General features: G+C 54.1%; 1 protein-coding gene across 4 annotated transcripts; it reads right to left on the reverse strand.

The window, feature by feature from the left end:
* Positions 1-14750: 14750 nt before the first annotated feature.
* Positions 14751-20731, reverse strand: LOC135405767 (class I histocompatibility antigen, F10 alpha chain-like). 4 transcript variants are annotated; one of them, XM_064640353.1, is made up of 7 exons: positions 20340-20726; positions 16788-17051; positions 16256-16531; positions 15735-16007; positions 15509-15619; positions 15372-15410; positions 14751-15042 (listed from the first exon to the last, which is right to left on the reverse strand). In XM_064640353.1, exons 1-7 carry the CDS (start codon positions 20413-20415, stop codon positions 15029-15031), a joined length of 1053 nt encoding a protein of 350 aa, XP_064496423.1. In that variant the 5' UTR covers positions 20416-20726; the 3' UTR covers positions 14751-15028. The 4 variants fall into 4 exon arrangements, with proteins under 4 accessions (XP_064496423.1, XP_064496422.1, XP_064496419.1 ...); XM_064640352.1 differs by having other exon boundaries at positions 14751-15045; XM_064640349.1 differs by lacking the exon at positions 14751-15042 and having other exon boundaries at positions 15268-15410; positions 20340-20731.
* Positions 20732-22713: the final 1982 nt, after the last annotated feature.

The raw sequence follows: 22713 nt of genomic DNA on the forward strand, positions 1-22713 counted from the left end.
GCCATTTAAATTTACTGTTTTGGAAAAATCCATTCCCCTGTTTACGTTGCTGAGAGTCCAACAAACCCACAATCTGATTTCTGGGCCGCAGGCTACCTTCCTTTCTCAGTAGAGTTCTAGACTGGGTTATCAGTGAAGCCATCCCTTTTCCTGATTGTAACTTGTTGAAAACAAGGAAATACTGAGCACGGAAGGTAACCCAAAGGATGGCAGACCTCTCTACGAGCAATGGTAGCTTTCAAAGTCTTGTACCTAGTGTCAGAGGAGCGACAAAAGGTGTTTTCCTGGGTCGAATTGTAAACACGGGGGTCAGTTTGACTGCTCTCAGGAAGCATCCCAGAGATCACTCTAGGTTGTGAGCACATCATTCTGGGATTTGACCCCCAGCCATGTCAGTTGTCTGTGGCAGTTCACAAAGTCCAAACCTGCTGGTGAAGCTATTACTCACAGGAGTCGTTCCCTGCTGTGGTCATTGCCTCTCTCAGGAAGAGAGTGCAATGCTTTAGATGACCAAGGATGTCTTTCTCTCCAGAAAGAGAACAGCACCAATCCCGTCACCTAGTTGCAAAGAAATTACTGTAGCTCACCGAAAGTATCAAAACTCTAAATAAACGCAGAACGGCATCCCCCACCAAGTCTTTCAGTGGTGCTTGTAACTGCTGCTGAGCTGCAGCTCACGCCCTTATGATCAGGCGCGGGGCACCAACTCACAGCGGGTTCAAAGGCCCTTTTGAAATGCTCCAATGGACGTTACCTTCTCTGAAGAGGCCCTGCTGCTCTCCTGACACTGCTTCAGCAACAGAGCCCTCTGGCTTTCCCACCTCCTAGGAGTGACCGTCTTTCAGCCACTACTTTAACTGCTGCCTTTGCTGCTCTCCTTTTTCTGCCTCCCTCCCTCCCACAGCAATCAAGGTGGGCTGAGCCCATCCCCTCAGACTACAGTCACCTCCCTGCTTACCTATCCTAGGCTATGGAAAAAAAACCAAGAATCAGCAAACTGGAATTCTAGCCTAGGTCATACCTGGCCAGCCTATAAAAGTTGTAACAGCTCAGCCTACAGCTAGGAAGGTATAAATCAGCCTATACTTTTATCCCATATACCCTGCTCTATGATCTGGGCCAAAAGTCAAAGCATTACCTTTGAAAGAGGAGGAAAGTTGAGGAGAAATGGTCAGTAAACAATAAACCATCCAAAAAAGGCAGGCACACAAGTAGCAAAGGAAGGAGCTGAGTTATCCCGAAGGCCAACTCTGTCCAACTGATTTTCGTTGGCGCGCTCCTCAGGATACCGGATGGGTGCCACATCTCTGCCCCTTTGTGACATGGGGTCACATGGAACCCCATGGAACCACATGGAACCACATGGTTCTTGGGCACAGGAACCCACATGGCACGTCCGCCAGGTGGAAGCCACTGGACCTCCCCCCGTGCTGGTGGCAAAGGGCTCGTCATCCTCTGACAGAGCTCCCACACCTTCCCTGAGCCACACGGCCTGAGGAGTAAAAGCCTGCTCAGGGCTGTAACTGAGCCAGGTCACAGCTTTTCTGGCCCCCAAGACGCTGAGGGTTTCACTGCCACTTCTATCAGGGAGACTCTTAGCAAAGCACCTGGACTCTTATGGGTTCATTTCCAATTAATTTCATCTGCCCCCAGGGTACAACCATGGGCTGACCCTGAACTGGGACTGCCAAAGGAACCCTTCAGAGGCTGCGCTGGGAGGACCTTGGCTGGCTGCTGGCCCCCGCCCAGCTGCTGTCTTGTCCTCAAGCTCTGAAAACGTTCCTGGATGGCTTTTTAGCAGCTTCCCATTTACTCCTGCCGCTAGGGTTGGTCAGGTTTTGATCAGCCGCAGCTTTAGCCAGACTCCCACTCTGGATGGTGAGGGCACGCGCGTGTTAGGCGGAGCTATCCCCTGCACGTCCGGCGCCGAAATAAACAAATACCGGCTTAATAGCACCTGTGGCTATTGAGTTTTACTACTGTTGCCTTTTCCTGGCATCAATGGATAGAGACAGTTCTGTCCCTGCTGCACTTGGCCTATGTTGTTTTGGGCTTGTTGGAAATCATAAAACTTTTCTAATTTTTTTAGTGTTCCTAATTAACTTTTTGATTAGTTGTTTTTAACACACATCATAGGCGGTGCGTTCAGCCTTAAATCAACTTTAGCCAGCATGGAGTAAAAATTGTCATAAGCTCCTTTGGGAGAACACAGCCTGGGAAAAGTACTAAAACTGTAAGTTTTGTTGAAGTTAACCCTGTTATGCTTCAGTGGAGAAAGCCTGTCAGAGAAAGATGTCCTGTTGAAGGAGGAGATCTGGAACACAAGATTTATGGACTACAAGGACCTTCTGCAGAAACCAGCAGCTACAGAAGAAGACTAACAAAGGCTCAGCATTTGTGCCAGAAAATCCCTAGGGGAGGGAAAATACACAAAAAAGATTAAAGATATGAAGTTATTACAGTAGAAAGTGAGAAATTAATAACCAATCCCACATAGAATACTAATTAATGAAAGGGAGTGAGTGATGTAATTTGGAAGCAATGAACATTAATTTCTTTGTTTGCCAAATCTGTATAAATAGGTGAAAAGCGATGTCTTGCTGTCAGTACGGAGGCAGGATTTTTGTCAGCCCCATGCACACGCAGGGCTGCAAATAAAAGTAATCCCTTGCTTTCTAACACTAAAAAGCCAATTTGTTAGAGGGTCCTATTTATCCCAACAGTTTCAGAGGTGTTTAGCAACAGGCAGTCCTCTGGACACCTGGTGTAACCTCTGCTCAGCAGGCAGATAGTGTTTCTCATGCGCCAAGGATGCAGCTGGTTGTTATTTAACAACACTTGACCTGGCTGGTTTGGCCCCTGCCTGGAATGGGGCATCAAGTTTTACTCAGTTCTTCTCAGGACAGGTGCTTTCACTCCTGCCCAGCTCAGCACAGTTCATATGGCTCCTGCTCCACTCCGAGGTGTTTCTTCTTTTAGACTTGGGGCATCCAGCTCGGGCATGACTTTGCTTGGATGGCTTTTTTCATCACGTCTTGCAGCAGCTGGTTTTATCCCTGTCATCCTTGGGGAGGCTCCTTGTATCCCTTACCCAGACAAAGTATCTGCATTTACTCCTGCATTACACCTCTCAGGTGACCTTTTTATGCCCCTGCCCTAACCTGATGTCCAGGTCCTGTATTACCGTCCCCCCAGCAGCACTTCAGGAGCTCTCTGATGAAGACAATCAACAATGGCACTCGTGAACAGTGCCTCTGCTCCTGCCTCCTGCTCATATGGGGGCATTTTAGGACGTAAACAGCTCTGCTCTGTTCTCTGAAGCGAACTGCCCACCAAGCACACCTTGCACTGCCATCCTGTCATGCAAGAAAAACAGCTTTTCGTCTTGCATGCAGCAAGCTCCAACAGAAACTCTGTGATATCCAGAACAAGTGGTGGATTGATCTAGCTGAAAAAATTCAATTATACGCAGATACGGGTGATCACAAAGGATTCTGTGAGGCTCTGAAAACAGCATACGGGCCTGCATACCAGGTCCAAAGCCCGGTACTCAGTGCTGATGGTCAAACACTTCTAACAGATAAAACCTCCATTCTGAATCAATGATCTGAACACTTTCAGACTTTTTTCAGTACCAGCTGTGTAGTCCAAGACTCAGCAATTCAGTCCATCACACAGTAAGCGGTGAAATACAAATCGGATACTGCTCCCACTTTAGGAGAAACCCTCAAGGCCATACAGCAGGCGAAAATCGGCAAGGCAGCTGGGGTTGATGGAATTCCCCCTGAAGTCTGGAAACATGGGGGCCTTGCACTCCATGCCAAATGTCACGAATTTGTGGTATGCCATTGGGAACTAGGCGAACTAGATTGCTCAAATTACCGTGGTATTATTCTGCTCTCCATTGCTGGCAAAATCCTGGTAAGAATACTCTTGAACAGACTAATACCCACTATAGCAGAAGGAATTCTACCTGAAAGTCGGTGTGGCTTCAGAGTCAACAGGAGTACCACAGACATGGTGTTTGTTCTCAGACAACTGCAAGAGAAGTGTAGGGAACAGAACAAAGGTCTCTATGGAACCTTTGTTGACCTCACCAAGGCTTTTGATACTGTGAGCAGGAAAGGTCTGTGGCAGATTTTGGAACATTTAGGTTGTCCCCCCAAGTTCCTTAAAATGATCATCTCACTCCATGAGGATCAGCACGGCCAAGTCAGCTATGGCAATGCACTTTCTGAGCCCTTTCTAATAAAGAACGGTGTAAAACACGACTGTGTTCTCGCTCCAACCCTATTCACAGTCTTTTTCAGCAGGATGCTCCAAAGGGCCACGGCAGACCTCGAGGATCAGGATGGTATCTACATTTGATACCGTACCGATGGAAGCCTTTTCAACCTAAGGCGACTGACGGCCCACACCAAGACCTTAAACCATCTTGTCCGGGAGCTGCTTTATGCTGATGACGCCGCCCTCGTCGCTCACACAGAAGCAGCTCTGCAGCGTTTAACATCCTGCTTTGCAGACACTGCTGACCTCTTTGGGCTGGAAGTCAGACAGAAGTTCTCTATCAACCTGTACCTCAGGAAGTCTTCCATCATCCCCATATCACCAGTGGCCAAACAGAGCTCAAATAAGTCCAGCACTTTAATCACCTAGGTAGCCTCATCTCCTTGGATGATAAGATTAACGTGGAGATAGACAACAGGTTAGCAAAGGCATATAGTGCCTTCAGAAAGCTTCATAAAAGAGTTTGGCAAAATAAAGACTTGAAGAAAAGTACCAAGATCAGTGTTTACAGAGCCATTGTGCTGTCTACTCTCTTGTATGGTTTCGGATCATGGGTCACCTACAGCCACCACCTGTGTCTCCTGGAACGCTTCCATCAACGCTGCCTCCGTACAATCCTAAACATCCACTGGTCAGATTATGTGACCAATCCATCTGTTCTAGAACAAGCAGCAGTCACAAGTATTGAGGCCACGTTGCTGAGAACACAGCTGAGCTGGGCAGGGCACGTCTCCAGGATGAAGGACCAAACACCGCCTCCCTAAGATCTTGCTTTACAGTGAACTTCCACCGGCTGCCGCAAGAGAGGACCCCGAAGAAAAGATACAAGGACTCCCTGACACAACATCTCACCCTTGGCCATATCAATCAACATAACTGGTCTACTCTGGCCTCAAATGAGGAGGCCTGGAGACACAGCATCTATACATGGTAATAGTATAATAAATATTATTAAAATAATAAAATAGTAAATACTAAAATACTTTAAGCAGAGTTATTTATTCCACGTTGTAGATAATTATAGCTAGAAACATAGTGCAGTATTTGGAAGCAGTGTTGAAGCAATTATACTAAAGCTAAGAAAACAAATATTAAGTAGAGATTGTGCAGCACACAGACTACCGCCCTTCAGAGAAGAAGAGGAGGGTTTCCACGCCCCAGAGATTCACGTCAGACAAGCATTCAGGGCACTCTGGCAATGATGGCGTTGGATTATGGCCCTGGCTCAAGCAGAACGGAAGACTAGCACTGCGTTTATTAGCCAAGGCATCCTTGTTTTCGACACGCCTTCTCAGACCTGAGTGAATGATTTAGCTAAGAAGATGAGAGTTATAATAATATAGAAATATTATTAGAAATATAGACATATATATGGAAATACAGAATATATGTAGAGAGAAGTATATCTAGAAATATAGAAATATATATAGAAATATCATACAGAAATATAGAGAGAAGTAATACTTTATAATACATTATTACCTGTTATATATATTCAGCAATAGATAGTAATGTTATAAGAAATATTATTAAAATAATAAAATAAGAAATACTAAAATACTGTAATCAGAATTATTTATTCCACGTTGTAGACAATTATAGCTACAAACATCTCAGCCTCGGCCATATCAATCAACAGAACTGGTCTACTCTGGCCTCAAATCGGGAGGCCTGGAGACACACCATCTCTAACACTGCTGTTTCCTTTGAGAACGCACGCAGAATCACTCTCGAGGAGAAAAGACAAGGCAGAAAGAATCATGTCTTGCAGAATATACCACCTAGGGAGTCTTTCTGCTGTGCCTTTTGCAATCGGATATGTCTATCTCGCATTGGCCTCCTAAGCCACCAGCGTGCTTGTAACAAATGTGGATAGAGCCTTCTGAAATCTTCGTTCGAGAAGCCCAGCCACGATGATGTGTTTAAGACGGGTGTTCCATAATTTAGTGTTCTCACTGAAACCATGCAAATCGTGCGCCACTCGCTCACTTCCCACTCCTCCTTTCCTTCCCACTCCCCCTCCATCCTGAAGCAGGCTGGACGGGACAATTGGAGGCACAAAAGGTAAAGATCGCAGGCTGAGATAAGAACAACTTACTGGAAACGGCAATGAAATAAGAAAACAGTGCAGCAACAGAACAGTAACAGAAACAATACTAATAACAGAGTGTACAAGGGAGGCAAATGACTCACACGTGATTGCTCACCAGTTGGTGCCCAACTTTGCCACCACGCACACAACCTGGAAGAGACCCCTTCCCCCATCCTTGACAAAATGAGGAATAACCTCTATGTCCTGGCTGTGCCCCCTCCTGGATACTGCCCAAATTAACACTGTCCTGACCAGAAGCAGGACAATCACCTTCAGGATGTGCAGCACAGCTTTCGGGTCTGCACCGGAGGCACTGGATCCCTCCATGCCAGGGAGGGGAGACATCAGAGATGAGCAGACTTTGGAAATCCCTCACCTCTCACTCCGGCCCATTTTTTCTCATTTTATGGGATGGAAGACTACATACCCAACTCCTCCCAGTGTCCTTCTCACTGGAAATCCCCTGAGCTTTGATTCCTTTGCTGACATGCTGCTTCCTCTGGGAAAAGCAGCCAGAAAACCCAAGGCCATTGCTTTGAGGGAAGGGCTTTCTTAGAACACTTTTCCTGAAGTGCACCCAGGAAGGCTGGGCTGCAGCAGCACAGGGCCCCCATGGCTTTGCTACATCTCATCCAGAACACCTGGAAGCCCTTCTCTCACCATCCAGCCGCTCCCCTGCCCTGTCTTCCCCACCCCACAGGCATGCTGCCGAGGAGTTAACAAACTTCACAGTTCAATCCTGATAGCCCACTGCTGACTGGGATGGGGGGAGACCAGGGGCACTTTTGGCCCCCATCAGCACCAGCTCTTGGGACAGCCAGGCTCTCTCCTGACATGTGGGCTCATCTCTGCAGCTTTGCTGTCCTCCACAGGGCGTTGGCTGAAAAAAATCATCTTCTAGAAAAGATATATGACACCAGCCCAGGGGTCAGCAGCACCACATGAGAGCTTGGCAAGATGCCCTGAGGACAGCCAGGCCAGGCAAGGCAGAGGTGGAAGGACCACAGGGGCTCTCTGAAGCAGCCACATTGTACAACAGAGACAATGAGGCTAAATAAACACTGGGCTGAAAGATGATAGTGCTCTTACAAGGGAAATTTACAGCTGCTGTACAGGCCTGGGGCTCTTGCTGGAAAGCTTCAGTCTCTGGGCTCCCGGTGCCCAAAGGCATTGCAGATAACTCCTTCTCAAGCAATGGCAGGGAGCAGGGTGGAGAAGTCAAGGATGAGGCAGATCAGAAAGACTGGGGCAGCACAAAGAGATCTACAAGGGAGAGAGACAGCATCTGAAAGGCACTCCTTGCTGACCTAGGAGCTGGTGCCGTGGGCTCTACAACTGCTGCCTGCAGTCAGCTTGGAAGCTCTGGCAGTTTTAACAGGAGGTTTGTCTGCAAACAAGATGCAGAGACGTTACGATGATGGATGCGGGTATATTCCTGACCTAGGCTCTCCAGAGGGAGATTCGCTGTCTCCTCATGGGCCATAGAGGCTTTTAATATGGGATGAACTTCACTTGGTCTCCCCAAGCTCATGTCCAACCTGTTCCATGGCCTCTGACTGCGATCTGCTGTCCACCTAGCTTCATCCCCCCTCACAACCCTGGGGACTCCTTGGAGATGAAGGGCTGCTGTGCCAGCACCTACTGCTCCAGGAAGGGAGTGCAAGGGGAAGATGCTACACTCGCAGGGGCAAAGAAGGTTCATTTTGCCATGGGATCCCAGGAGGTCACCATGCACATCGTCAATGGGGTCTGAAAAAAGAAAACTTACAGATGTTGAGGCAGCTGAGCTCATCAAGCACATGTAGAAAAGCTCCTGATTTCAGTATGGCTGGCTCTTTTGAAATGCCCCAGGAAGGAAGATTTGGTCTCAGGCATCATCAGCCCCATTGGCCAGTCTAGACAGAACTGCCTGGACTTGAATCAGAAGTTTGTGGATAAGAGATTTAGCTTCATTTAGCTAGAAATGGGATATCTCTCTCCAGTGAGCCAGCTGCTTGCCATTCCGTTAGTCCCTGACCACAAGCAGCACTGAATCTGTGATCTCTCCCCCTCCAGTTTCTCAGAGTCCCTGGGTAACCCTGAAAGCACTGCTTCAGGATCAGGTTCTGCAAGAGGCCTTCCAAAAAGCAGCTAGGGGACTAGGTGAGGGGAAGAACCAGAAAATCGCACACATTCTTCCCTGGATTCGTGAAAGACAATAAGAAAGAAATACAAGACCCCCAAAAGCAAGTCCACTTGATGGGAGCGGCAGGGGAGCATCTCTGGTTCAGTAGTGATACGACGCACTCAACTGCAGCTTGCAGACAAGAATCCTGAAACATTCCAGTAGCCAAGATTGCCACCTGATCCCAAGGTCCCCTGTCCTCTGCCCCATGCATTTCCACGGGACCAAAGCCCCTATGCACAGCAAAAGGAAAGTATGGGAATGGACACACATGGTAACTTGCTCCTGGCCTTTTCAGCCTATGGAGGAAGACAACTTCCCTCATTAGAAAATGAAGCAGGTCTGAGCTGGACTTTCTCAAAACACTCTAAAGCCAGAGGCAGGTTTCTCCCACAAGCGACAGCAAAGCCCTCCTCCTGCCCATGTTGTTTGGGAAATGGCACAAGAACCAGGAGAATCACAGAGAGATTCACACCTTCAGAGACACCAGTGAGTGCAGCCCCTCCTGACATCATCTGGGCAGAAGCCTCCAGCCCTTGGGATGACTTTGCCTCCTAACAGAGGTGCCAGAGCATCTGATCTGGATTTACCAGGCCTGCCTTAGTACCATGCCACAATAATTGTCGCAGCATCCCAGCCTTTCCTTGCTCGAGCCAGTCTGTTTATAGGTTGTTTGGATCTCCACCTCCGCATTGCAGGGGGATTGAACACCACTGATCACATCCACTTCTACCTCTGACCTGAAGGGAGAGGAAGATTTCCCCGTTTGCTGTTGTGGCAAGTGGCGCCTCTCTGCAAGAGATTTCATCTCCTGCTCGGGGCCCCTCTGCACTGGCCAGGCTCACTCCATGCTGCTGGACCTCTCCCAGCCCCTCTAAGCAGGGCTCCGGTCAAGTCTTCGTAACAACTCCCCATTCCTCAGAATAGCTTGGCACTCCTGTAGCACTTTGGGTGGGGAATGCCAAACTCACACCAACGAATGGCTCTGTCCGATCACCTGAGGAGTAGCAGGTACCACCCAGTGCGGAGGTCAGCGCTTGAATAAAGACCTCCCCAACTTTTCTGGGTGCAGCTGGTAAGGCGATTCTGTTATAAAAGTAGCGGGGCAACTGAACTGCTTAAAGGGAGGAACAAAAGGGCACAAACAGCACTGCGCAAAATGGCTCCAGCCTTAAATATCGTGGGTAAGGAAGGCACTGGAACAGAAGATGGGGTTTAGGCGGAGCATGCAAATTACAACCAATCATAGGAGATAGGGGCTGAACATAACCATACACGGTACTGCGTCAGGTATCAACCAATGAAAGGACAGAACATACGCACAGTACAATACAATACAACAACTTATATGCAAAATCTACAATTTCCTTATTAATTACACATTTTTAGACTGCCACAACCCAGCCTGCCCCATGCAGAGCCCTGGGGGTGGCTCCTGCTACACCCAATGCCAGAAGAACACCACAGGAGACCCTGGGGAGGGAAGAAGGGAAGGAAAGAAGGAAATCTCAGTGCTATGCATCTGGAGCAGCTGGGGGAACTCCAGTGCCTCCCAAGACGCCCTGTCAGACACGTGAGGAACTGCAGAGTCGAGAGCTCTCCCCACGCACCCCTACGGCCCGCTCCGAAATAAATACCGTTGACTGCCCATGGAAGGTCCCCTTCAGAGTAGCGACACGATCCCCGTAGCCCCTTGCTCTGGATTCCCCTGCCCATTCCTGGCCTCACCCCTTTGTGCCCAGAGCCCACTAGCTTTGAGCTACAGGGAGCAGAGGGGCTCCGTTGCCACCCTGTCAGGCGGCGTCAGCTGTAGAACAGCTCCAGTGGCCAAGTGCACGGCTGAGCTCTCCATGGGACTGTGTCTGGCTTCAGGCAGTTTTCTGACAGGGAATGGGACTATTCTAGCCCAAAGGGAGCAATCAGAATCCAACATCTGCTTTGTTTAAGGCTATCAGGAGCCTTCTTGGTCGCTTATCCTTTGATTTTTGTCCAAATCTTGAAGTGGTTTTGATGAGGTACAAAAAGGAGGTGCAGAAAGCATGCCTTCCTCCCCCATAGACACGGTTTCCCCTCCGATCAGGGGGATCAGACCAAACCTCTGGTGGGAGCTGTTTTATTAAGCTTGTCAGACCTTGAACATCAGGGGAGCTGTGTACAGCTCGTGGCAGCAGGTGCTGGGGCCTTGGCCAGTGTCACCTGGAAGGGGAAAGGAGGAAAGGGGACCAGCACGGATCCCTGCTGCCCTGCGTATCCCCTGAGCCAAGGGACACTTATGGACAGTTGTTCTGCACCTCCCCCTGTCCCCTTTTGGTCAGGGCTATCACCTGACACTGCGGTGACAGACGGGTTCATCAGGATATCCTTGGCAGAATGATGACGGCACTGAGTCATAGTGTAGTGGTTTGGACTTTGTTTTCCCCCAGAGGCTAAAGAAAAGTGGTAGACCCCAAGGGGTGGAAACCCTTGGAAATTTTGAAGTTCTGCCCAATGGGCGCTCCTGCAAAAATGTAAACAGATCACAACCAGACCGGAAGAGATGAGTTGTAGTTTTGGGTTGTTGTAGGAGAGGTGGCCATGTTGTAGAGCCACGAGGAAGGGGCTCTAAGCCCCTTGGGCCCTCTGGGGCCTCCCAGCCCTTGGCTGGGGGGCTGCAGGGACCTGGAACAGCATAAAGCTGGGCTAGGTGCCTGTAGTTATGCCGGGAGATGTTTTCTCCATGGACGCAGAGCAGCAGCCGACGCTGACCAGAGAAACAGTGGCAGAGAGCCAGAGATAAGGACCTGAACCAGAGGAGCAGCAGAAACAACATGCAGCACCGCAGAGAAGACTCCTGGAAAGGGAGGAGAAAGAGAGCCAGCAGCTGAGACACAGAGTTTGGGGTAAGACTGTACCAGATTCCCCAAAACTCCCTTGGAGACCCTCTTGGAGAAGAGGGACATAGACTCCTATTAAGGAGAAAAGTTTTAGACATGCAGCACCGGAGAGAGAGGAGCTGAGAAGCTCAAAAGACGTCTGGACCGGGATGGCCAGATGGAATGCAGGGGGAGTTGACCTTGGCTCCCCCCTTGCACTGCTGCCACGGTGGCAGCCTGAGAGACAGGGCACAGAGGCCCTGCAAGAGATACCAGACCGTCACGAAGACCCCCCTGTGTCTCGTGATATGACGTGGTGAAACGACCTTGTCTGGGGTTACGAAGCCCACGGAAGACCCCTTTGCCTGTGTCAAGGGGGCCGAAGGAGAGTTTGGATACCTCCCATGTGAGTGCTGGCAGAAAGCCAGCTATCAGCTGCTGCATGTGGAGAAGACAGACAGAACCTGCTGCCTCAGAAGATGCTGCTGCTTAAGGACTGGAAGGGATCTGTCCTTCTTTCCCTCCTGGACTTTTATTTGGAGGGGAGAAGAGATCTGGTCCATTGTAAATACTATATGTCATGGTAGAGATAGTTGTGATCATGTGTATAATGTGATGTTATATTTATTTGTACAGTGATTGTAATATATTCCCTTTCCCCCACTTTGAGTCTGGTGTGTTTTGTCTGGAAAAAAACCCATCTCACATTAAGTTGAGATGTGGGAGGGGGGATTGGAGCTAGGGAATTGGATTATGGGACTATCTCAAACCATGACAACACGTCCAGTTGCAAAAGGCAGAGCAGAAAGACTCCTTGGATGGGATCGACAGGACACGGTTCTTTCTGCGTTGTCTTTTCTCCTCGATGGTGATCCTGCTGCGTTCTCAAAGGAAGCAGCAGCGTTGGAGATGGGGTGTCTCCAGACCTCCGGATTGGAGGCCAGAGTAGACCAGTGATGAAGATCAATGTGGCCAAGGCTCAGATGTTGTTTCAGGCAGTCCTTGTATCTCATCTTTGGGGCTCCTCTCTTGTGGCAGCCGGTGGCAAGTTCACCACAGAGCACGATCTTAGGGAGAGGGTGGTTGGTCCTTCATCCTGGAGACGTGCCCTGCCCAGCACAGCTGTGTTCTCAGCAACATGGCCTCAATACTTGTGGCTGCTGCCTGTTCTAGAACAGATGGATTGGTCACATCATCTGACCAGTGGATGTTTAGGATTGTACGGAGGCAGCGTTGATGGAAGCGTTCCAGGAGTCGCAGGTGGTGGCTGTAGATGACCCATGATTCGGATCCATATAAAAGAGTAGACAGCACAATGGCTCTGTAAACACTGATCTTTGTGCTTTTCTTCAAGTGTTTATTACACCAAACTCTTTTATGGAGTTTCCCAAAAGTTCTCTATGCCTTTGCTAACCTGTTGTCCATCTCTCCGTCAATCTCACCATCCGAGGAGATGAGGCTGCCCAGGTAATTAAACTGCTGGACTGATTTGAGCTCTGATTGGCCAATGGTGATGTGAGAATGATGGAAGACTTCCTGAGGTGCAGGTTGATGGAGGACCTCTGTTTTCTTTAAGCTGACTTCCAGCCCAAAGAGCTCAGTAGCCTCAGCAAAGCAGGATGTTAAACGCTGCAGAGCTGCTTCTGTGTGAGCGACGAGGGCGACGTCATCAGCATAAAGCAGCTCCCGGACAAGATGGTTTAAGGTCTTGGTGTGGGCCTTCAGTCGCCTTAGGTTGAAAGGGCTTCCATCAGTGCGGTATCGGATGTAGATCCCATCCTGATCATCGAGGTCTGCCGTGGCCCTTTGGAGCATCCTGCTGAAAAAGATTGTGAATAGGGTTGGTGCAAGAACGCAGCCTTGTTTCACACCATTGGTTATTAGAAAGGGCTCAGAAAGTGCATTGCCATAGCTGACTTGGCCGTGCTGATCCTCATGGAGTGAGATGATCATTTTAAGGAACTTGGGGGGACAACCTAAACGTTCCAAAATCTGCCACAGACCTTTCCTGCTCACAGTATCGAAAGCCTTGGTGAGGTCAACAAAGGTTCCATAGAGACCTTTGTTCTGTTCCCTGCACTTCTCTTGCAGTTGTCTGAGAACAAATCCCATGTCTGTGGGGCTCCTGTTGGCTCTGAAACCACATTGGCTTTCAGGTAGAAGTTCTTCTGCTATAGCGGGTATTAGTCTGTTCAAGAGTATTCTTGCCAGGATCTTGCCAGCAATGGAGAGCAGAGTAATACCCTGGTAGTTTGAGCAGTCTGATTTATCTCCCTTCTTCTCATACAAGGTGATGATGATTTCATCACCAAGGTCTGATGGTATAACCCCCACCTAACTCACCCTGGGGTGTCATTTCTTTTGGACTCAGTCATTAACCCAGCTCAGGTTAATGTCTTTCTCCCCCTTAACCCTCTGAGGGTTGGCTTGACTCTCTCCTGGAAAACCTTTCAACAGGCCCAGGTACCAGAGAACCTTTCAACAGGTCCAGGCTACACCAGAAAGCCTTTCAACAGGTCTGATGTGCCCAGGTCACACCGAGAGGAGAAAAATTATCACTATAATTTCACAGTGAGGGGATGGTCACCATTTGGCTCACTCTTGGTATCAGTTTTGGACTACACCGATTACTCCACCACATCCAAAGGGTCCTTGTCCCTGACACCAAAAATGTTACGACCCACCCCAGAAAGGGGGGGATAACCCAGGTTCTTATTAATAAATCCCTTGGGGTGGATTAGAGTGAAACAACACTGAATAATTGGTGTTTGAAAACTTACATATGTAGGGTTTATTTTAGAACAGTTTTGTTTCAAAGGTAAACAGGTACGTTGCCATTTTGGGTGTTAAATCATCTGTATCTGTCATCTACAGCAATATGGCATAAAGATAACCTTTGGGGAAAATGCATAAGGGAGAGAAAGGAAAGACAGGAGAAGGGTAAGGGAGAGGAAGGGAAAGAAAAGCTGAGAATGGAAAGATGTCTATAGTCACCACCCATGGGGTCCAGCGATGGAAGTTGGTAGTTGCAGCTTCCATGTCTGTCAGTTGAAGTGGTGGCCTTGATCCGTTGGGGGTGAGGAAGGGAAGCCCCCACACTCAGGGAAGTTATGAGTTATTATATCCATGGACAATGTCCCGGGCCATGCCACGAACCCCCAACGTCTCCCAGGCCTGCCCAGAGTTCCCATGAGGGGCAGGGAAAAGGTTTTTTCCCACCTTCCAAGATTGGCAGGGGGGGATGGGCTTTGATGGGCCATGCCATGAACCCCCAACACCTCGGACAGCCCAGAGCAGAGTTCCTGTGAGGGGCCTGGTAAACTCGGCTCTTCTCTCCTTTCCAGGGCTTGACACCTTCAGCAGCACTGGAGGGGGAGATGGGCCCAGCTGCCCATCAGAGGGATAATGCCAAAGTCCTGCAAAAGCCGGCAAAAGCCTCCTGGCAATCCCAGAATGCAGAAATCATTGACTGTTTCAGTCTCTGACAGTTTCACACAGGAAAAAGCAGGAAGTTGATCCATCGGGAAGAGCCGCAGGGGGGCCGGGCTGGGTGGGAGCAGCGGGATGAGCTCTGCCAGCAGCTCCTGCCTTTCCGCAGGGAGAGGGAAGGGGCGGATCCAGCTCCGGGATCGCTCAGGCTGTGATTCCTGCTGGGATGAGAGCGGGGAAAGGAGTCACCATGTCCCTGTTCCCATCCCAGGGGATGGAGCCGGCTGTGGAGCCCAGGGAGAGTAGGAACTGCTCTGGATTCCCTCCTGATCCTGCTCTGTCCATCCCACGCCAATCCCACTCCAGAATCCAGCCCTGATCCCAGTCCACAATTCCACCTGAGCTCACTCTGGAATCCTGCCCTGAGCTGGAATCCCCTTCCAATCCCGCTCCAGCCATTAGGCCCCCATTCCCCTCTGGAATCCCGTCATCCATCCTGGGATCCCTGCCCAGAGGATCTGGATCCACACACGCTGCTGGGACTCACTGGTGGGCGCGGGGTCGTATCCATTCCCCTCCCTCTTCCCTATGGAAAGAAAGCGGGATCAGCACCCGTGGCACAGGATCCCCGGAATGCTGCCGGGCGGATCCGTGCCCCTTCCCGACCCCCATCCCGGGAGTTACCGGATCGGAGCTTCCAGACACCGACTCCCATGAGGCCGATGATGATGATGATGGCAGCGATGACGGACACAGCCACCAACACTGGGCTGGAATTCCAGACGGATTCCGGCTCTGGCAAGGGCAGGAGCGGGAGGAGGGGGAGGGTTACCCCCATCCCGCTGTCCCACATTCCCAAATTCCTCCTTCCCAAATGCCCAGTTCCCACATTGCCCGTTCCCAGCCTCACCCCAGGCGAAGATCCCGGGCTCCGGCATTCCGGCGTGCTCCACCCGGCACCGGTACTGCTCCCACTCCCCCGGCAGCGCCTCGATCCTGGTCCAGCTGTGGAAGGTGCCGTCGCTGTTGGGAACGATCCCGCCCCACTCCGTCTCCTGATCCCGCACTTCATCCCCCTTCAGCCAGTTGATCCCGATCATCCCGGGGTAGAATCCGTACGCGTGGCAGGACAACGTCAGGATCCCGTGTTCCTCTTTCCCAGACACGTGGACATCGGGGGGATCTGGGATGGGATAAAGGTGAGATCCATCCATGGAATTCCCATGGGAATGGGATTGGGATGAGCTCCACCCACAGAATTCCCATTGGAATGGGACAAAAGTGGGATTCATCCATGGAATTCCCATGGGAGTTGGATGACTCAGATTCATCCATGGAATTCCCATGGGAATTCCTGCATTTTTCAGTTCCACCCTCCCAAATCCCACATTCCCAAATCCCACATTCCCATGGGAATTCTGTCTCCCTCACCTTTGCGCTCCAGCGCCTCCCGCCCGAATCCAACAAATCTCCGGAGCGCTTCTGGACAGATGTTCTCCAGGTAATGTGTCTGTCTCTCCGCCATGATCCCATCAGATTCCCATTTCCTCTTGGTGATCTGGGCAGCTCCATCGGCCGCTACGAAGCTCCTGGATCCCAGCTCGAAGGAGATGAAATCCCGCCCGTCGTAGCCATACCGATAGAATCCACGGACACTCCCGTCGGAGAGGAGGTCACAGCCAGCAACCCGCTGCCACGTGTGGAGACCTGGGGGGTGGGATCGGACCCATGGAGACCCTGGAATTGTGTCCCAGCCCCACAGAGCCCCATTTGAGCCCTATGGAACCCCAGAGTGTGATGGAGACACACAGAGTGTCATCCCAGCCCTTGGAGCACCTTGGATCCACATACCAGCCCCTTGGATCCCATCCCAGCCCCTTGGAGTGCCTTGGATCCACATTCTGGCCCCACACATCCCATCCCAGCCCCACACATCCCCCATTCTCCAGCTCCCCCCACTCACCCCCACTCCAGTTGTACCGATCCCGCCCTACATCCAGTTTGTAGGCAGCCACGAGCTGGTTCCCCCTGTCGATCTGGGTCTCTCTATCCCAATATCCCGGCTCGGCTCCGGCCGCCATCCACGGCGTCAGCGGCTCCACCCGGCCCCGTTCGCTGTCGTAGCGCTCAAAGGGGATCCCATCCACGTATCCCAACACCATGAACTGAGGGATCCCCGGGCTGGGCTCCGTCACTGCCACCTCCAGGTAACGCATGGAGTGGAGAACTGGGGGGACACGGAGATTTGGGGGGTCTGGGAGTGTCCACGGGTCAAGGAAAGGCGGAACTGGGAGAGCTGGGAGAGCCGGGAAGGGGGTTTGGGGATCCCAGGGCCAAGGAAAGGAGGGTGTAGGGACTGGGAGAGGTGGGATGGAACATCCAGGGGTCCCTGTGCCCAGGAAAGGGGGGCCCAGGAGGCCCCAGTGTTGTGAAAAGAGGGGTCATGGGGTGAGGAGACCCAGAATGGCCTGGAAAGGGGGTGAAGGGGGGTGTTGGTGCAGGATAAGGTTGGTTCCAGGGGGGGTCCTGGTGCCCAGGAATTGCAGTCGAGGGCATTCCCGGTGCCTGGGACCCCCCTGCAGGAAGCACAGGGAGTGGAGAACTGGGGGGTCACACAGACTGGGGAGCTTGGGGGGTCCAAGGGTCAAGGAAGTGGAACTGGGAGAGCTGGGAAGGGTCCAAGGTTCAAGGAAAGTGGGGGCTGGGACTGGGAGAGGCGGGATAAGGGATCCAGGGGGTCCCTGTGCCCAGAAAAAGGGGGCCCAGCGGTCCTCGACGTAGAGGAAAGTGGGGGCTGGGGGCTGGGAAAGGCAGGAATGGGGGTCCAGGGGGTTCCAGGGTCAAGGAAAAGGGAGGATCAGGGGGCTGGGAGAGGTGGGATTGGGAGGAAAAGGGGCACAGGGGGGTATTTGTTGAGGATAAGGGGGTTCAGAGGGGTCCTGGTGCCGGGGATGGGGGTTCAGAGGGTCCTGGTGCAGGAAAAGGGGCTTCAGGGGGGTCGCAGTGCCCAGAATGGGGGCCCAGGGGTGTCCCTGTTTTGGATAAGGGGCTGCAGTGGGATCCCTGTCCCTGGAATGGGGGTTCAGGGGGTTCCAAGTTCCCAGGAATGGCTGTCTAGGGGGGGTCTCTGTGTCCAGGAATAGGGGTTCAGGGGGACCTAGTGCCAGGTAAGGGAGTTTAAGGGGGTCCCAGCGCTGCGAGAGGGGGTGCAGGGGGGTCCAAGTGCCCAGGAATGGAGGTGGGGAGGGATTTCTGTGTCAGGGAATGGGGGTTCAGGGGGGCTCCATGCCCAGGAATGGGTGTTTGGGAGGGTGCCAGTCCTCAGGAATAGGGTTCCAGAGGGGTCCCTGTGCCCAGGAATGGAGATTCAGGGTGGTCTCGGTGCCGGATAAGGAGGTTTAAGGTTTAAGGTCCCGGTGCCGAGGGAGAGGGTGCAGGGGGGTCCCGGTGCCCGGAAATGGAGGTTCAGGGAAGTGCCGGTGCCCGGGAACAAAGGCTGAGGAGTTGCCCGTTCCGGGGGTCCCACTTACCCTCGGGCTGCCCCCCCGAGACCCCCAGGAGCGCCAGGAGCGCCCCCAGCCCCAGCGCTGGAGCCATCGCGCTGCTCCGCTGGCTCCGCCCACACAGCAGCGTCCGGCGCCGCTACTTCTTCTGCACCAATGGCAACCCGACTGGGCCGTGACGTCACCGGTCACCGGGCAGATCCCGCCGCCGCAGGTTGGGAGACGCGACCGTGCCCGAGGCAGCGCGGGGGAGGGGAGGGGACGGGGGAATTCCTGGGAACTGACCGGAATGTCCTTTGGGAGCCTTGCTGGGACCACCCTGAGTCCTCCTGAGACCCTCTGCAACCCTCCGCGGCCACGTCTTGCGTGGGCTCCAGGGGGTCTCAAAGTCAAGGCTCTGCCCGGAGCCGAGCTGGCCAGGGAGCGCCCACCGGGGGGATTTAAGGCAGTGCCCGCGTTTCGGTCCTGTCCAGCCCAGCCGGTGTTGGCCAGGGGCCCGTGCTGGCTGCTGGCCCCACTCCTCGCTCCGTCCCGCTCGTGTCCCACCTCCCTGCTCTGCTGCTCGGCTCGGATCCGCTCTGCTCCCCACCCGCTTCCCTCCAGCGCTGCTTCCCTGCCTGCCCGAGCCTGACTGCACCCGCTTCTCTCCCTGGGCTGGGAACCTTTCTGCACTTTCCTTTGGCAGCCTTTCCTTTTCCTCATCTCTCCCTCTTCTTCTCCCCCTCTCGCTTTTACCGTTCCTTATTGGTACCAATAAAGTCAGTTGTGTGTTTGAGACCCAACATTTGGAGGTTTGGGCCTTAATCTCGCCTTGGAAGGAATCATCTAAAAGAACCAGGTTGCAGCCCCTGCCCGGTCTGTAACGGGGTCCCAGGGTCAGGGGAAGGGGGGGGGAGGCACTGGGAGAGGTGGGATGGAGATTCAGGGGGTCCCTGTGCCCAGGAAAAGGGGGGTCCAGGGGTCGCTGCTGTTGAGGAAAATGGGGTCTGGAAAAGGCAGGAATGGGGGTCCAGGGGGTCTCATGGACAAGGAAAAGGTAGGTCTGGGAGAGGCGGGATGTCCAGGAAAGGGGGTGCAGGGGGTGTTGGTGCAGGATAAGGGGGTTGAGGGGGGGCCCCGGTGCCCAGGAATTGAGGTCGAGGGCGTTCCCGGTGCCTGGGACCCCCCTGCAGGAAGCTCAGGGAGTGGAGAACTGGGGGGGTCACAGAGATTGGAGGGTTTGGGGGGTTCAAGGGTCAAGGGAGCAGAACTGGGAGAGCTGGGAAGGGTCCAAGGTTCAAGGAAAGTGGGGGCTGGGACTGGGAGAGGTGATATAAGGGATCCAGGGGGTCCCTGTGCCCAGGAAAGGGGGGTCCAGTGGTCCCCGGTGTTGAGGGAAGTGGGGGCTGGGGGCTGGGAAAGGCAGGAATGGGGGTCCCAGGGTCAAGGAAAAGGGAGGATGAGGGGGCTGGGAGAGGCAGGATTGGCAGGAAAGGGGGCCCACGGGGGTATTTATGGATGATAAAAGGGTTCAGAGGGGTCCTGGTGCCGGGGATGGGAGTCCAGGGGGGTTCCCGTGCTCAGGGATCGGGATTCAGGGGGTCCCAGTGCAGAGGGAGAGGGTGCAGGGGGGTCCCGGTGCCTGGAAATGTAGGTTCAGGGGAGTTCCCGTGCCCAGGAACGGGTGTTCAAGGGGGTCTCGGTGCCCAGGAATGGAAATGAGGCGGTCCCGGTGCCGCATAGGGAGGTTTAAGGGGGTCCCGGTGTGGAGGGAGAGGGTGCAGGGGGGTCCCGGTCACCGGAAATGGAAGTTCAGGGGGGTCCCGGTGCCCAGGAGTGGGTGTTCAGGGGGGGTCTCCTTCCGGGAATGGGGGCTCAGGGGGTTCCCGTGCCCAGCAATCGGGATTCAGGGGGTCCCGGTGCCGAGGGAGAGGGTGCAGGGGGGTCCCGGTGCCCGGAAATGGAGGTTCAGGGAAGTGTCGGTGCCCGGGAATAAAGGCTGAGGAGTTGCCCGTTCCGGGGGTCCCACTTACCCTCGGGCTGCCCCCCCGAGACCGCCAAGACCCCCAGGAGCGCCAGGAGCGCCCCCAGCCCCAGCGCTGGAGCCATCGCACTGCTCCGCTGGCCCCGCTGGGCGCAGTTCGGGAGACGCGAAAGCGAAAGTGGCCGAGGGAGCGCGGGGGGCGGGCCCGGGGGAATTGCCGGGAATGCCCCGGGATCCCCTTCGGGACCCCTCCCGGCACCGCCCCGGGTCCCCCCGCCACCCCCGGGCCCCCTGGACGGGCCCGAGCGGCGGGACCCCCGGGCCGGGCCGAGCTGAACTCGCGGGCCCTGCGCTTAAACTCGGCCTTAAAGGCGCCGCTTTGGGGCCAAAGCGGGGGAAGCGCCGCGATCAGCGGATGCCGCGGGGGCGGGGGGCGATCGCCCTGGGCCAGTGCCCGCCCTGGGCAGCCCCCACTGCCCCCCGCAGGGGTCCCGGGGTCAAGGCAAAGGGGGGCTCCCAAAGCCCCTGCCAGGGGGGAGCGGGAGCTGGGGCAGGAGCTCCGTGGGGAGAGAAAAGGGGGGGACAGCGGGATGGGGGTCCCGGGGGGGGCACACACGCTCCGGGGGGGACACACGACCCCCGGGGACCCCCCTCAGCTCCTCCCGCGGGCGGAGGCCGAGCCCCAGCCCAGGGAGACGAAGCCAAAGACGGAGCCCCGACCCCCGTCAGCATCTTGGGGGGGCGGGGGGGGCAGGACCCGGGAAACGGCGGCGGCTGCTGGGAAGAGACTGGGACGGACTGGGATGCACTGGGACAGACTGGGATGGATTGGGACAGACTGGGACAGAGTGCCCCCAGTCCGGGCACATCGCCAGGGCTGGGACTCCTAAAGCAGCGGCTCCGGGCACATCGCCAGGGCTGTTTCCCGTAAACCGCGGCCGGTTCAGCACAGGGAGCTGGGATTCTGGGCCAAGCCGGGCGGGCACTCGGGGAGGCGGTGGCGGAGCTCGGGCGCGGCCCCGGCGCGGCTGGAGGGGCCGGGAGGGGGGTCCGGCGGGTTCGTCCCGCCCTGTCCCCTCCGCAGGGCCCGCGCAGGGAGCGGCTGCCCGCGGGCTCCTCCTTCCCGCCCAGCCCCGGCGGGCTCGGAAGGAGCCGCTGCCGCAGCAGCGCTGCCTCGTCCCGGCTCCTCTCGCTCCGACCCCTTTGGCTGCCCCGGGCCCGCCACTGCTCCCGCCCGGGGGGGACCGGCCTTGCAGCCGCATCGGCTGCTGCCACATGGCCCTGCTGGGGCAGGGCTGGCACGGGAGGGGCTTGGAGTCCCTGCCAAGCCGAGCCGGGCTGGGACTGAAAGACAGACCCGGGCTGGGATGGACCGGGCTGGGAATATACTGGGATGGGGGTGTGGGATGGACCGGGCTGGGAATATACTGGGATGGAGCTGTAGGATGGACCGGGCTGGGAATATACTGGGATGGGGCTGTGGGATGGACCGGGCTGGGAATATACTGGGATGGGGGTGTGGGATGGACCGGGATGGGGGTGTTGAGTCAGATCGGGGGTGTGGGGGCTGGGCTGGCCCAGGATGAAGCAAGTTTGCATTTGAGCTTAGTTCTCTCTTCCCAAGATTGCTGTGCCAGATCCAGAGGGAATTTGGGAGGGGGAAGGAGGAGGTGAGACTAAGAGGAGCAAGAAGAAGCAGCTTTCTCCTGCCCGTCCTGCTCCGTCTCCCCTGGGCCTCCCCCTCTAGCCCGGCCCAGCCTGGGGGTCCCACTTTGGGGTCCCCGTGACCCCCAGGTGTCTCCTTGCAGGGACCCCTCAGGTCAGGGCTGAATTACTCTTGGATTTGCAGACAAAAAGTGGAAATTGCTGCTGACTGGTTGGATTCCCTCTCCTTTGGTCACTACAGAAAAGCCCCTTTCAATCACTCCCACGGCCACTTGTGGACTCATTGCCCTTCCCTGGGCAGCAAAAAAAGGCCACAACTATATTGGTCTGCAATAGTTTCGAAGTGCTCTTTGGGACACAAAAGTCCTTTATTTCCCCAAACCCAGTGCCTTTGGGAGTATTTTCCATGTTAAGTTCCTCTGTTGTTCCCTCCCAGGTCTGTTTTCTCCTCCTCTTCCTCCCCCACCTGCTTTTTGCTCCAAAATGCCCTAAACTGCAGCCTGTAGCAGGAGGAGTTTGGGGTTGGGGACAGTAAAAAGCTCTGCATCAATTAAAGCTTCTTGAAAAATGAAGTGTTTGGGTGGGAAAAATGATCCTTTGAGTTCTTCCTTTGCAGACACAGGCAGAGGGGTTCTTACCTGGAGAATATTTACCTATGGAGGAAATGCTGGGTGCATTTCCTGGTAATAATTGGAATTTGTTGATGTCAGGGTTTAGAGAGAGTTTCAATAAATGTGGAAACTCTTTGCAGCTGCCAG

This window comes from Pseudopipra pipra, chromosome W, assembly GCF_036250125.1.
Source record: "Pseudopipra pipra isolate bDixPip1 chromosome W, bDixPip1.hap1, whole genome shotgun sequence".
Taxonomy (NCBI): Eukaryota; Metazoa; Chordata; class Aves; order Passeriformes; family Pipridae; genus Pseudopipra; species Pseudopipra pipra.

Bases quoted from the DNA above. Each gene is read 5' to 3' on its own strand.
- LOC135405767 (XM_064640349.1), bottom strand. From the start codon at position 20,415: ATGGCTCCAGCGCTGGGGCTGGGGGCGCTCCTGGCGCTCCTGGGGGTC. The intron at 17,052-20,339 runs GTAAGTGGGACC...GTGTCCCCCCAG, and splicing joins CTCGGGGGGGCAGCCCGAGG to TTCTCCACTCCATGCGTTAC. The intron at 15,411-15,508 runs GTAACTCCCGGG...TTCTTTCCATAG, and splicing joins TGTCTGGAAGCTCCGATCCG to GGAAGAGGGAGGGGAATGGA.